General features: G+C 37.8%; 1 protein-coding gene across 1 annotated transcript in view; it reads right to left on the bottom strand.

Moving 5' to 3' along the window:
* The window catches only part of EPB41L4A (erythrocyte membrane protein band 4.1 like 4A), a 255,162-nt gene that overhangs the window by 3,297 nt on the left and 235,192 nt on the right, over window positions 1-16,673 (bottom strand). The window contains exons 19-22 of the mRNA XM_032335554.1: window positions 4,941-4,988; window positions 4,284-4,352; window positions 3,145-3,255; window positions 1,819-1,900 (exon numbers count right to left, since the gene is read on the bottom strand). Coding sequence (XP_032191445.1) covers window positions 1,819-1,900; window positions 3,145-3,255; window positions 4,284-4,352; window positions 4,941-4,988 — 310 coding nt within the window. The remainder of the gene's footprint in view (window positions 1-1,818; window positions 1,901-3,144; window positions 3,256-4,283; window positions 4,353-4,940; window positions 4,989-16,673) is intronic.

Raw genomic sequence — 16,673 nt, 5'->3', positions numbered from 1 at the left:
ATCAGAGCCACTGGTCAGAAGATGCATGGGAGTTCTTGTGCGCAGCGAAGTGAGGGCCCCTATTCAGTATGCCTAAGTTTGAGATTCCTAAGTGATGGTGATGAGGGAATCTAGTTGGAAAAGCAAAACTGCAATAAAGTAAGATTCTTATTTGTACTGAATCCAACTTTGAAGTTTTAAGACAAAAAGTTCTGAGAAACTGCTTATTTATCTTCGCAGTAACCCTAACATGTTATTATCCACACTGCACAAAAATCGAAGTTTAGAAGTTAAAGTTTGTCCAAAGTCACACAGTGCTGTGTGGAGACAAGGAGACGCAAATGTAGGTCAGTCTGAATGCAAAGCCTAAACTAATCTTGAATATAAATTTTTAAAACTATGATTGACTTGAAACAAATTGGGCAACCTGTTAGCTCTCCTTGATCTATCTAATCAAAAATGAGGCAGATTTTGGTGGAAGTTTTGATTAAGTACCCAGCTTTCCATTCTGGACTGAGGCATTCACTCGCCCACCTGCTGGAAGTACTAGCTGCCGTACAGCTCAAAAACGGAGCCCTTCCCCACAGGCTCCCCTCAGCTGAAGGCAGTCCCTTCCCTAGGGCACCCGTTATTGAAGTGACTTGCTCCATGGTGAATGTGAGAGCTTTGCATCCAGAGGGGAGGGACGGGATGGACCATCTCAGATCTAGGGCTCCGTGTGGAATCAGCTGATGCTTTATTGGGAGCATACCACACACTTCTACTCTTGCCTTTCACTTCCCAAGTGTTGATCTTAAGAGTGCTTTCCAATAAACTTCCTCCTTGTAAACCTTGATCTCACAGTCTCACACTCTTAAGCCCAACTTAAATCAGCACAGGCTTTTCTGTCCCTGCTCACATCAATGACAAAAATGAATCAGAAAGGGCAGCATATGACAAGTACCGCTGGAGTCCATTTTCTTAGGTCATCTGTCAACTCCCTGAGTTTACATACAAAACTATGTATGTGCTTGTATGCATTTTTATGGGTGAGAAACAGCAGTTATAATTGCTTTCCAGGATCTTTTACAAACTGAAAACCACAGCACTGTGAACAGTGGGCTGACACTGGTCCATTATAAACATCAACTTTGTTCTTAGAGTGATGGTTTAACCAGATATAAAGCCATCTAATGATCTTAACCTACTTTTTTCTCTCTTCCTTAGCATGAGAGACAGTGTTAAACACCTTGCTGCAGTATGTTTGTGACAGTGGTCTCGACAGATCCACCTAATTCAACTGAGTATTAAATCCATTTTGTTAAGGCACCTAGATGCTCTATTATGTCCTTGAATTCCCTTTTAACCACTTTTTTTTTTAAACATTCCCAGGACAAAAGTAATTCTCTTTGATGGAGAAAACAGAAATAAAATAGGACTTGAGTAATTTCCCTGTTTGCCATCAGTTAACAATAGAAATCTGCCCACTGTAAGTCTATCACTTTCTCCTTGCTTCTCCGGGTCAAAAAAAGTATCTAAAAAGAATATTTTTTTAAATTAGTGAAGCCATTGTTTCTTTATTCTGGCTCCAGACAATCTTACCATCTTCGTTATCCTTGGCTTTGCTCCAGGTATCAGACCGTTTGAGACCTTACACTAGCTCTAGCTCTCACCTCGAATGTAACTCTTCCCACATTGTGCCTTGCTTGAATCATGTCACCCTTCTTCCTTCTTCCACACTTTGTATAACTTCTTTTAAAATTATGGAATCTCTTTGCCCTATTTCCCCAAAAGAACTTTCAGAAAAGTGCTTCTCAAAAACTGTCATCAGTACCGATACCTTAAAACTTTATTACCAACCTGATGAACCGTGGAGCCACCAGAACCCTGAGCATCTGAAGAACGGGTCACAGGAAGTGGAGGTACAAGATCCGTTTTTGAACTGCAGAGAATTTGTTTTAGAATTAAGGATCAAGACAGTACCTAGAATCACAACTTGAGCTGGAAGAGGATTACAGGATAGAAAGCGTGTTTTATATACCTTCATATTCCTTACAGTGCCTACACAGTGCTTCACACAGAGAGGTGTTTAATAAATGTTTTTGAATTAAGTTGAGCAGGTTAAGTAACTTGCTGAAAATTGAAGCAAATAAATAGAGGAACCAAGAATAAAACAGGTGTGGTTCCCATGCGCTTTTGTTACTGTGACATGTATAAATGGCTTTTTGATTTGTTTCCAGAGGAGCATTTGTTGTCCATTTATTCTTTTTTCTATAAACCTATGGAGCTATAAATAGCCAGGATCTACAATTTACAAACAAAACAAAAAATAAACAAAACCTGGCTTACACCTCTCTCTGCTGGATTAGTCTATCTCCCAATTTATTGTTTACTAAAATTCTGAGCCTTAATTCAGAGTTCAATGATTAACATTCCTAACCAGCAATACCAAGTACATGATGATTAATTATTTCATTAACGTATTTATTTAAAATAGAGCACCTATTGTGACCACAGTGTGAATGAGATACGGCCACTTAACCCAAAAGAAAAACTAAATGCAAAGAAATGACTGCAACATATATTTGCCGTAGTAAAAGAAAATGTCATCAAATCAGAAAGAAACTTACGCCACTTCTCTCAAATAAGAATGTATCATTCATAACAGAATAGTAAATACATTTTTCTTTTAAAAGTTTCGTGCAGGGGCACCTGGGTGGCTCAGTCAGTTAAGGGACTGCCTTTGGCTGAGGGAATGATCCCAGGGTCCTGGCATGGAGTCCCACATCAGTCCCTGCTCTGTGGGGAACCTGCTTCTCCCTCTCTCTCTGCCATTCCCCCAACTTGTTCTCTCTGTCTCACTCTCTCTCTCCCCCGTCAACTGAATAAATAAAAACCTTAAAAAAAAAATAAAAGCTTCAGTGCATAGCTCGGAGGTGGCATGATTTAGCCAAAGTATAGTCTAGATCTGTGCTATCCTGTGTGGTTGCCACTAGGCATACAGAGCTATTTAAATTAATTAACATTAATTAATTAAATTTTCAGTTTCTTAGTTACACTAGATAGAATAATCAAATAATAACGACACATACAGACCATTCCCATCATTGCAGAAAGTCCCATTATATTATCTGCTCTGGAGCTGAAGCCATGAAGGGGATTACGTACTCAAGCTTGCCTACTTACTTCACCTCTGAGAGAACAGATCGCTCTCCATCTGAACACTGGGACCGGCGATACTGGCGGTAACTTCGAGGCGAATGGGAATGCCTGATGCGGATTGGGTCACCTTGAGTCCTGAACAAGCAACCAAAAATGTGGAAACCAGAAGTTAGAAGAGAATAATTTGGAATTTTTCCTTAATATGGAATGAGACTTTGAGAGTTTAAAAAGGACTTGATCCCTCTGAGCCTGGAAAACCTAAGTGGCTTAAATTTCACAAGCTAACAACAGAAAACTGCTCCTTTGACCATACATGAAAATGCCACTCTAGTATTTGTATGTACATGGGTGATTTTATATATATAAAGAGAGAGAATCTTCTAAGTGAAAAAAACTGTAATGAAACCATTCCCTGTTGCATTTTTTCCAAAAGTGTGGAAGAAGAAAACCTACAATGCAGACAAAATGGCATTCCACCAGAAAAAGTTGGCCCTTGTCCTAGCTACTAATTAGCCTGTCATTAATAATTCAGTCTTTAGCCTAAAGATAAGGAGAGATGGGCAGGGGCAGTTGGCGAGGGTGTGTACAAACCTGCTGTTCAACCAGAGAGAGGAAGCAAGCATGGGTTACAGAGGGACATACAGCCATGAAGTAGAATCCCACTTCCTCTTAATTATAGCAGGATAGAAAACAGTAAAGAAGTCATCTTTTGCTGCATTCTAAACTGAATGATTAGGAAGTCCTGTTAGGCTTCCATGAAGCATGTTCCATGTGCTAGTCTATGACAGGGATTGGATTGGGCTTACAGGACAGGATTTGTAGCCACCATCATTCTTTGGGCATTAAAGTAATGAGTAAGAAGAAGCACTGTTACCAGGTAATGAATATCTCAAAGAATTTTTATTTTAAAACTGACATTAAGCATCAAAAGCCCCTTGCTAGCTATCACATACAAACAGGCAGTTAACAGAAGATGACAGTGATTGTAGGACAGAATAACAATTAGCTTTAATACACCCTTTTCTACCTCTCCCTAAAGTTTTAATTTTAGTTAAAATGCAAAGACAAAGCACTTCGTGGAACACCACTGACAAGTAAGAACGTACTATTACTTATAAGTATTAATAAAATGTTTGTCAAAAGATTTTCAAAGACATACGCACTCTACTTTAGTATATGGAATCTCTTTTAATTGTTCTTCAGATAATCCAGAGGGATCCACAAGTTCCTTTCTAGAAGGGAATGTGCAAGAAAATAAAAGTTACGATGCTGATATAAATACTAATACCTTTCACAATCGGCCGATGGGTTTTCCCTTCCTAATCTTATCCCTAAATACAGTGTTAGTAAAACTAAGAGAAACATAAGCCAGGAACAAAGATTAAGAAACTAGAATGTATTCAAGGCAAAATGGGGTGGGGACCCTTTTCTCTAGCTCTTCTCCCTTTTTTCCAGTTCTTCTATAACCAGAATGTAGAGGACTCTCCACCCATCATCTCCCTACAAAAAATCTGCTTCTCTCCCCTGTAGTAGGCATCTTTTTCCCCTCTGAATCTGTTTTCCTTGGTATTTATTTGTAAACTATTGGCCAGTCTGAGGCCCATTTACAGGTAAGGCTAAGTGATCTAAAGAGAAGATGGCGGGAGAGGGGCTGCTGGCCTGGAAAGGCACCGCCAGGGGAGGGCGCTGTTCCACATAATGATGACAACAAAGACCATGTGACAGGCTTCGGCCAGAGGCTGCCTCTTGCTGTCCTTGGTGGTCCTCGTAAATGCCTTAACAAGACACACATTTTAAAACAGAAAAAAAGCAGTACTTACTGAATATGCTTCCATAACTCTTCTTTTGCCTGGATATCAGGGCTCCTCCTATAAAGAGAGAACACACCACTCATCTCTGCAAACATGCTTCATCTGACAACCTCACAGCTAAGTTTAGCAGAGCAACATTTATAGTTTTCAGTCCGTGAAGTTACTTGCCAGCAGGGACGGGACAAGGAAAGACTGGGCATGGAGAGCCAATGTGGGGTGGTATAGGGCACCAGATAATTTATCTGCTAGCAGTACTGAAGAAAAAATCACAGAACCACCAGCCACAACCAGGCAGGGCTTTATCTGATGAAGGAGCTTAGATGTTTAGGAGGAAATCCACACACCCTCCAGTGGTGAACTGTTCCTGGTCCTTCCGGCTATTTCTGAGTAAAGGCAAAGAACTTATCCTGATTCTATTAATATGAAAGATTCCCAACAGGACCTGTGATTACCTAGTGGAAGCAGCAACCAGAGGGAAAAGGAAATGGTGGGACAGCTCAGGCCAGCAGACTGTACCAGTGACCCACATTTCCTCTTACATCTGATATTGTGTTTCTGGGTCATAGCGTGGGCCCAGAAACGCTGGGACATATGTGTGGTTTGCGCTGTCACCCTCTATATGCCCCCTCTCTCTCCCTATCTACATAGCCCACAAATCTCTTCTCCAAAAGCTACTTGAGTAGAAATTATACCACTACTTTTAATTTCCTAAAATGAGAAATTTGAAGTCAGCATTCATGAGTTCACCCTCCCCATAATAGCAGTGAATACTAGAAATCTGTTATCACTGCAACTGCTGCCACAGAATGACTTTCTTTCCTAGTGGGAAAATGATAAGCTTTCATTCCTCCTTTCAACAGAACCAAGGCCTAATAAAGTCCCAAAGAAAGGACCCAAACCCTAACAATTAAAAGGCCTGGAGGTTTGCAAAGCCCCTGCAATGCTCTGTCCTGTGGAATTTTACATTCATAATCTGTATCAACATTTTGGGCTCAATATCACTTTCAACATACGATACTATCATTGCTTTCATTTTTCTTAGTTAATGAGGCACCACTGAGGCATTCTGGTAGGGCTTTCCAAGCCCACAGAATACAATAATCTACTTTCTAGCAATTAAATTGACTAAGTGTCCCCCTCTCCACTTTGTGGGGGGGGGGGGTAACTGTAAAGATCTTTTAATCAACTCAAAAGAATCAAAACACAGAAGATAAGGGGAGGGGATAAAGCCTTGGTCTCAAACATAAAACGTGATATTGTTAAATGTTGATGTTGTTATATAATAAAATTATACGCTTAAAAAAATCTTAAGAAATGCTTCTTTGGAAGGATTTTCTGCAAGAAATCTGCCTTTCCTACATTTGACTGGTGTGGTTCATTAGACAATATCCTAACCCATTAAATGATACTGCCAGAGAAGGTGTGAATATTAAAAAGCACTAAGCTATTTACTGCTTAAAATAAGGAAGGATGGTTCTGTTTTAACTATATACCAGCATCTGATTGTCACAGAAGGTCACCCAATACTTTAAAGTATTACATCTTATCTAGGTTAGCGGGCCATTATATTGATAATCATTCTTATGTCTGGAAGATGCAATAGTGTGGCTACCTTTGAGCTGATCCAGGTTCCTACATTTTGGGTCAGATAATTCTTTTCTACAGAGGGTTGTCCTGTGCATGGTAGAAGGATTAGTAGCACCTACGGTCTCCACCCACGATGCTACTAATACCTCCCAGGGTGAGAAGCAAAAATGTCTCCAGATCTTGGCAGATGTTGCACAGGGGGCAAAACCGCTCCCACATATGAAATGACTGGTCAAAGGTATGACCTGAAAGTAAAGCGGCTCTGGTTGGGAGGAGGAACTGTGAGGCCAGCTCCCTGTAGAGATCCATTATATGGATACGGAAACAGTGCTGGAAAGAATGACAGCAAGGCGGAAACTAAATCTTAAGAGAATGAGGGAAGAGGCCCAGGGCACAGTTGCTGAGCTACAGTAAGTGGTGTAATTTTGATGGCATGAGATTCAAAACTGAATGCTTTGAGGAAGAAGAGAGAGTGAATGAAAAAAGCAATGAGGGGCAAGTAGGATGTGCCTGTCCCCCATGATCGCCACACCAGGCTAGTGATGAGAGATGGTGAATATCAACAATATACAAAAAACTTGATAACACTGGGTATTTCTGAGTGTTGGAATTGCAGGTAATTTTACTTTCTTATTTATACTTAACCTATCTTTTCTGATTTATTTTTAGCCAAGAGAATTTCTAACCTTGGTTATTAGAAAAGAAAAAAAATGTATTTTCATGTTTTAAAAAATTACTATCGTTGCAATTCCACAGGCAATTCCTTTCATTCCCATCTTGTAAGAATTAGCAGAAATGTTATCTTAACCCAGATGGGAACATTAGTCCTTCCAGCCATAAATAATGATCCTAAAAGATTCAGAAATTTAGTCTATATGTTTCAGTTCTGTAGCATCTTTAATACTCATATATTTAAGGAAACTAAGTTCTGAAATGGCCAGCAGTTTCAAGCAGCTTTAGGGTAGGAAGAATTCTCAAAGCTAAAGAAACAAACCAAAAAAAACCACAAAAAATAAAAAACAACAACAACAAAAAAAAACCCTAATTTCCTCCAATTGCTAGACCACCTGTGATTTAACAGATGTAAACACAGGCAACATGCTAATGAGGAATGTATTATTTTTATGCTTTCATCTGCACACATTTAATCAATAATTTAGTATGAATTCAGGATCTGCAGCTCAACATCATTTTACGGATTTAGAAAGCTGTGGGATTTTGACAGCCATTTTTCTTAATTAAAAGACCCTTACTTATGCAGATGTTTTACTTGAACTCTCCAAGTAAGTTCCTAAGGAAATGTTCTATTTCTATAAAAAAAGACACATGAAGTCTAATATTAGTCGAGTATTTCTCAAAAAAAAAAAAAAAAAAAACTTCCCTCATTCACACCTTATACCAAAAGTCCAATTTAAATATTCATTTTTCAGAGAAACTTGTTGGATGAGGCATCATTTAGAATCATTTCCCTTTCTTCCAAAACCCTAAAATAAGAACACTACTTCATAAATCTACAAAGGGTTTTTGTTTGTAAGATTTATTTATTTATTTGAGAGAGAGAGAGACAGCATACAAATGGTGGGAAGTGCAGAGGGAGAGAGTCTTTCAAGCAGATTCCCCACTGAGTATGGAGCCTCATGCGGGCTTAATCCCATGACCCACGAGATCACAGCCTAAGCTAAAACCAAGGGTCAGACACTTAGCCAACTGAGCCACCCAGGCGACTGTACAAAGGGTTTAAACCCTATCAGTGGAGGTAGTCTTCTACAACATCCTAATCTTCCAATTATATTAGCTAGAAAACATTATATATTTACTCCATAGGGTCCAATACACTATATTTTGTATACTATATTATACTAAAAAAAATAAAATAAATGTGGTAGCATTTGACTTATTTTTGTGATCTTACTACCAAATACTGCTCTAAAAGGAAATTTAGAGTTGAAGATATATTACTAAGAAAACTGTAAGTTTATAAAACATTTTATTTAAGAAAATTCAAAGCCCTTAACAAATGCATCAGTAATTCCTCATCATAATTCTGAGTAGTCAGAAGAGACATGATGAAGAGATAGCATATCTTCCCCTCCTTCCCTCTTTCCTCCCCTCCATGTCAGAATTAAAGAAGGATTAGGAAGCCACAGAGCCCAGCAACCTAGCTGCTGAAGATCATTCAGTCACTTCCCAAACCTACATGCTCAATATTTAAGGCATCAGACTTCTGTGTGGTATTTAACTGGGAACATCACTTCACCCTGACAATCTCATCTCGCATCATTTTTCAGTAAAATAGTGCGTCATTATTACCACCAGAGGGAGCCTGAGTCTTCTCACACACACAAGTTGAACCTACAAGAACTAATTGTTTTAGCTTCAATGCCTCTTTCAAATATTCTAATGAGTAAAGGTTTCTCACATAGAAAAGCAGTTTCATCAAAGTTTTCTAATAAGTAAACAAGAATGTGATACCAATGTAGCTGCGAATGTACTAGAAAGAACTTAAGTTCTCCAAGACCTAGATGAGAGGCAATCAGATTCTAGTGTAATGTGTTTTAGGAGAGAGGGGTGTTATAGTTCATACTACAGTATGACTCTGGTATTTATAATAAATACAGCTTCCTGGCTTTTCACTGGGAATTTGAAAAAATAGAATGAATGAAACATGTGTGGATAATGTATCACAGCATTCCAAGCTCCCAGCAGATATACCTCCATGTGACGATTTCTAGACAGTGCAGTAGGGATTTAAGACTATGAGAGTAATTGAGAGGTAAGTGGTTTACTCTATATCTAAAATTCCAAATATATGTGAAGAATAATTTTAATCACTTTCTCAGAGGCTATTCTAGTGGTGTTTCCATTTTTTTCTTAAAAGCAGTAGTGGTTCCTAAATTTGCATAGACCCAAATTCCAATCTTCATGTGAGGTAGCCCCACCCTACTCTTTTCATATCCCCCCTCCTCCTCCTCATCTCAAGGGAAAAAAAAAAGTCACTACCTTACAGTTTTGTAGAGATTGACCAAGATATGGAGAACTTACTAATTATAGTAACTGTAATTATAGATATAATGTCATAGGTACCTGAATTCAAGTATGACTTGAATTTTCAGCAAAACTCTATGAGAATGGTACTAATGTTTGTACAGAGGACAGGGGGAGTTGATGGAGATTAGCAGTAAGCTAACACTGGGAGGCCCAGAGTGCCAACAGAGGTCTGACCACAGCACCCAGCAGGTAACTTCCTGGTTTGTAATGTCATAGCTCAATCAAAGAGGGCCCAGTGTGTCCAAATGAGGTATTTCATCAACCTGCAGAGTTTTAACAGTTTTATCTAGTTGCCTACTTGACATTTCCATTTGACTACCCACTTGGTTTCTCAAACCTAACAAAACACATAAATCTTGACACTCTTTCCCCACATATCTCCAGCCCATCTCGCCTGACCTCAGGAAAACCTTGACTACGCACTCCATCAGCCCCAAAGAAAAAATTCATCCAAAATACCTCTAACATTCCACATCCATCACCACTACTTCCAATATGTGTTTCCATCCACTTCTCTGTGTTTCTACCATCACCATCTTCCGAGCTAAAAACCACTTCACACTAGTCCACCACAGATTTCCAAAGGGTCTTCCTGTGGAGAAGTTCTTCTTTCTCAATCTGCTTTTTATCAAGGAGGCAGAGCAAATTCTGAATGAATTGCTCTTCAAATAGACATTTTTTTTTCCCTTCACTTATTTAATTGCACTTTGGCCCTATCAGTTACATACTTAATCAACCAAGTTCAATTACAAAGTTAGCCAAATATTTGCTAAATCTTTTTATGGTTTGCTTTAAAATTAAACTCCAGAACAGCAAACTCTTAGTGGAGTTCTCTCATATTATTGCATTTTTCTGTGATAATCCTCTACCTGATCTGATATTTTTCTCATGTAGCTAAGATTAAATTTTAAATAAGATTTTAAGTTTTAAAATGCCATTATTTTCTGATATCAGTTGATCTAATCAAAGCAATACCCAATTTAAATGTATTTCTCTATCAGGGCATCTGGGTGGCTTAGTCAGTTAAGCGTCCAACTGGATCTCCGCTCAGGCCTTGATCTTAAGATCGTGAGTTCAAGAAAAAGAAAATATTTCTCCACCTCAAAACAGTATTCCTGAGCTTCTGCTTGTGATGACAATGCAGTAACTGGTATCAGATGAACATTTCCTCCTCAAGATCTATAAAACATATACAAAGCAACTGTTTTTCAGACATTGGGCAACAGAGAAGATAAGTCTGTGATAGTTGAGGGGAGGGAAGCACAAGGCAAGCCCCCCACTGCTTCAGTGTTCTGCCTAGAGGCGCCTTCCCGATGTGGAAAAGGGAAAGTGGAGCTCAAGAAACAAGTCTCACAGCGCTAAGGGGACAGAGATGAGAATGTAAGGCTATTTTTTTTTTTAAGACTTTATTTATTATTTGAGAGAGACAGTGAGAGAGAGCATGAGAGGGGAGAAGCTCAGAGGGAGAAGCAGACTCCCCATGGAGCTGGGAGCCCAATGTGGGACCGATCCCAGCACTCCGGGATCATGACCTGAGCCTAAGGCAGTTGCTTAACCAACTGAGCTACCCAGGCACCTGAGAATGTAAAGCTATTGATAAGGATGGAATATACAGTGCACAACAAAATACAAAAGGGGGCTCCAGAAGTCTGTATGGGGTTTTCCATAAGGTTGGCTGAGTATATTCACTGCACTTAATCTCTACATAAGCAGGGTAAGACTATGTGAGCCTAAGGGACGGCAGCTGCTGCAAGGCTTCCAGCTGAATGGGGACACCAGAGAGTGGGAAGTGGTAGGGGACAGAGTTCTGATGCAGTTGCTGTTGGAGAAGCAATGCTGAGCACAGTGTGCAGTCAACTAAGACTCCAAAAAGGCCAGGCTTTAGGAATAAGGACCAAGCCTAAAGTAAAAAACACATCCTAGGGGCACCTGGGTGGCTCAGTGGGTTAAAGCCTCTGCCTTCAGCTCAGGTCATGATCTCAGGATCATGGGATCGAGCCCCGCATCGGGCTCTCTGCTCAGCAGGGAGCCTGCTTCCTCCTCTCTCTCTGCCTGCCTCTCTGCCTACTTGTGATCTCTGTCTGTCAAATAAATAAATAAATAAAATCTTTAAAAAAAAAAAAAAACAACAACACATCCTAAGCTAATGACAAAGTCTAACAAGTCCCACCCTATGAAAGCATAAAACCAAGCATAAAAAGTAAGATCAAGAGTAGCCAACAACTGGGGCACCTGAGAGGCTGGGTCCCCTAAGTGGCCAACTTGATTTAGACTCAGGTCATGATCCTGCTGCCTTAGGCTCAGCTGAGTGTGGCGTCTCCTTGCCCTTCTCTCTCCCACTTTGCCCCTCCCCCCAGTCATAGACACACTCATGCCTGCCCAGCTCTCTCCCTAAAATAAATAATATCTTTAAAAAAAAAAAAAAGAAAAAGAGTAGCCAACAATAATTTAGTTGCCTGCCAGAACAAAATTTGTCTCTTTAAAGAAAGACAGCATAATCCAAACCTCCTCCTAGATATTATCTAAAATTTTCAGCATATAATAAAAAATTAGTATATATGTAGAGAAGTAAGAAAATATAGCCATAATCTAAGAAATAATAAAAGCAGTCAATAAATAGGTTTTGAAAGTCACGGACATGGGAACTCACCAACAATGGCTTTAAAACATCTTGTACAAATGTATATAACAATTTAAAGGAAAATATGGACATAATAAATTAACAGATGGGAAATCTCAACAAAGAAAGTAAAAGTATATAAAGAACAAAACTGAAATTCTAAAACAGGAAAGTATAAAGTTCAGAGTGGCTCTAAGAGCAGATTGGACAACACAGGGGGGGAAAAGTTGATGAGGTTGAAAACAAATCAACAGATATGACCAAAATTTAAAGGGGGGGGGGCACGAAGATTTTAAAAATGAACAGAACTTTGTTTGCTTGTGCGACAATACTAAATGGTCTAGCATACATACAACTAGATGCCCAAGGAAAGAAGAAGACTGAATGGCTCAGAAAAAAAGAATTTGAATGATAGTGGCCAAAAATCTCTGAAATTTGGTGAAAAAAAATCAAATTACAACAACATAAATGATAAATACGAAGAAAACCACATTTAGCTACACCACGGTCATATAGATTAAAAAACTAAAGATAATGGAAAAATCATAAAAGTAGCTAGCAGAAAAAAAAGACAAAGTCCAAACAATGCCTATAGAATGAAGTCTGACCAATCAGAAATGACAGAAACCAGAACACAACCGAACCATCTCTTTTAAGTGGGAAGGAAAAACCTACCAAGTTGGAAGCCTACAGCTAGTGATATTATCTGTTACAAATCAGGGTTAAAATAAAGATATTTTCACAGAAAGCTGAGAGAATGTATCATGTGCAGACCGGTACTATAAGACATGCCAAAGGAAGAAAAACAATGTCAGATCTAGAGGAAGAAACAGAACACATTGGTAATAGTAAGCAAGTGGGTAAACGTAGTCATTTTCTATTGTGGCTGTAGCCAATTGCCTCAAACTTAGTGGCTTAAAACAACACAAATTTCTTATCATACAGTTCTGTAGATCAGAAATCTGACTGAGATCTCACTGAACTAAAATCGAGGTGTTGACAGAGCTACATTACTTTCTGGAGGCTCTAGGGGAAAATCAACTTCCTTACCTCCTCCAACTTTAAAGGCTACCCCTATTCTTTAGCTCATGGTCCCTTCCTCCATCTTCAAAGCCAGCAAAGCAGATTAAATTCTTCTCAAACTGAATCATTCTCACTCCTTCTCCTGTTCTTTTTTCTACTTTTTAAGGACCCTGGGGTTACTTTGAGTATACTTGGATAACTTAGGAGACGATCTCTGGCAGAAGGTCAACTGATTAACAATCTTAATTCCACCTGCAGCATTAATTCCTCTTCGTCATCTAACATAAAATATTTACAAGTCTTGGAGACTAAGATATGGACACATCCAGGGGACTATTTTCTGTCTACTATAACAACTACAACTTTTTCCTTTTCTTGATTTCTTTTAAAAACTACCTCCTGTTTAAGCAGAGATAGTAACATTGTAACATGGGGCTACTAATAGGCAAAAATAAGATGCATGACAATTGCACAAAGGACAAAGAGAGGGGATAAAGGGATCTATAATTTTTTAAGACTTCTAAATTTCACATATTATGATATTAATCCTAAACATGCTGTGATAAATTAAGAAATCATACTGTAAGCCATCAAGAAACCACTCAAGTAAAAAATAATAAAAACTATAGGGAAGGTGTTAATTAAAAGTAAAACGGAGTACCAAAAACTATTCAATTAAAACAAAATATAATAGGAAAGGAGGAACAGACCAACAAAAAATAGATACAGTAAAGAGGAAAATGAGCAAAATGCTACACTTAAACCACCAAATATTAATCATTACATGAAGTACAAATATACTAACATTCAATTTAAAAGGTAGAGATGGTCAGACTAGATTACAGGAGATCACAAGATGGACTCTAAATAGAAAACTACACCTTGGCTAAATATGAAAGAATTAAAAATGATGTAACATGCAAACAGTGAGCATGAAAAAGATGCAATGGATACACACACACACACACACACACACACGCACACATACACACACACGAGTTTGGGTATGTGTGTCTGTGCATGTAGCGGACACAGAGAAAGGACTATTGTCAGCATAAAGAAGATATTTCTTTAGGGTCAATTCATCAGGAAGGCAAAAAAATTGCAAATATGAAGCCTAATACCTGAGCTTCAAAATAACTTGAAGCAAAAACTGACAGAACCAAAGAGTACAACGGACAAATCCGTAATCATTATTGGAAATTTTAACATCCCTCTCTCAATTACTGATTGAAGAGTAAACAAAGAAATTGGAAAAACACAGACCATCTGAACAACATTATCAGCTAACTAGATCTACTTGACATTTATAGACTACACCCAGTGCCTGAGAATACTCATTCTTTTCAAGTCCTCCAGATCATTCATCATGAAAGATCACATGCTAGGTCATAAAACAAGTCTCAATAAATTTCAAAGGAATCTCACAGATTCTTTTTTTAATCACAATGGAATTAAATTAGAAATCAATAATACTCATGAGATATCTAGAAAATCCTCTAATATTTGAAATTAACCAAAACACTACTAAAAAAAGTCTAGGGTCAAAGAAATCACAAAAAATTAAAAACGATTTTGAACCACATGATAATGAAAATATTTAGCAAAATATGTGAGATACAGTTTAAACTACAGGGCGTGGGGAATACTTGCAACTTTACACTTACATTTAAAAGGGAGAAGAGTTTCATATCAGTGTTACCTTAAGAAGATGGAAAAAGAACAAATAAAAAACAAAATGAATAGAAGCAAGTAATAAAGAGTGAAAATCAATGTAAAAGATGACAAAGAAAATCAATAAACCCCAAGTTAGTTCTCTGAAAAGATAGATTAAGGGAAAATTAAGAGAGAAAACAAATTATCAACATCAGGAGTAAAATAGGTGATATCACAACAGATGTTAAAAAGATACTAAATAATTATTATGAACAAATTTTTGCGAAAAGATAATTCAGACAAAATGAACAAACACTTTTTAAAGAATACTTAAACCTACACATAACAAGTAAAAATCAGAATGGCCCAATCAATCAATATGTGTTCAAGAAATCGAGATTATAATTTGAAACTTTCCATAAAGAAAATTCCAGGCAGAGATGGTTTTACTGGTGAACTGTATCAAACATTCAAGGAAGGAATAATGCTATTTTTTTTTTTACATTCACTATTTCAGAAAATGGAGAAAAGGAGAACACTTGTCAAATTATTTTAAATGACCAGTAAAAAGCCTATTACCAAAACCTGACAAAGATACTACAAGAAAATTACAGACCAGTATTTCTCAACAAAATAATATTGAATAGAATCCAGCAATATATAGAAGGGATACTGCATCAGGACTTATCTCAGAAATGCAAGAATGTAACATTCAAAACTGAATCATTGTAATTCTCCCACTAACAGAATAAAGAAGAAAACCCACATACTGTCATCTCAGATGCAGAAAAAGCTTGTAACAAAATTCAAACTCATTCATGAGAAAAACTCTTAGACTAGAAATAGAATGATCTTCCTCAATCTTACAGCTACCGCCATACCTAATATGACATATTGAATGTTTTCCCCTTAAGAAAGAGAACAGGCTAAGGAGGTCTCCGTTCCTACTACTTCTATGCAACACTGTAATTCAATATATTGGAAGACCCAAGATTAGAAATAAAGGAAAGCGGTCTGCGGTCTGAACAATAACACTGTAAATGTGAAAAAATCCTAAGAATTAAAAAAAAAAAAAAAAAAAAAAAAGCTTCCAGAGATACAAAATCAATTTAACAAGGCTGCAGAGTGGCAAGATACAATATTAACATAAAAAATACTCTGTTTCTATCTACCAACCAACAATTGGAAAACGACATTTTAAAAGTAGGGTTCAGTACCACTAAAAATATTAATCATTTAGGGGGCACCTGGGTGGCTCAGAGGGTTAAAGCCTCTACCTTCAGCTCGGGTCATGATCTCAGGGTCCTGGGATCGAGCCCCACATCAGGCTCTCTGCTCCACAGAGACCCTGCTTCTTCCTCTCTCTCTCTGCCTGCCTCCCTACCTATTTGTGATCTCTGTCTGTCAAGTGAATTTAAAAAGAAAGACAGAAAGAAAAAATATTAATCATTTAGGATTAAATACAACAAAATAAATGCAGCAACTCTGTACTAAAATCCAAGATATATTCCTATATCTTAAGAGGCTTTATTTATTGCTATATCTTAAGAGGCTTAAATGAAAGTTAAGAATTTTCTCCAAATTGAGCTATAGATTCAACATGAGCTTAAGGTCTTTTTTTTTTTCCATAAAATCTAACAACCTGATTCAAAAATTCATGTAGAACTGCAGAAGATCTAAAATAGCTAAAGCAATCTTAGAAAAAAAAAATTGGAGAATTGACACTGCCTGATTCAAGTCTTACATAAAGCTATGGTAACCAAGACAACATGGAGGCTTAGGAATAGACAAATAGATCAATGAAATAA

Source organism: Mustela erminea, chromosome 3 (assembly GCF_009829155.1).
Source record: "Mustela erminea isolate mMusErm1 chromosome 3, mMusErm1.Pri, whole genome shotgun sequence".
NCBI lineage: Eukaryota > Metazoa > Chordata > Mammalia > Carnivora > Mustelidae > Mustela > Mustela erminea.
The sequence above is the reverse complement of the archived record's forward strand: the minus strand, read 5'-3'. Positions and strand labels throughout refer to the sequence as shown.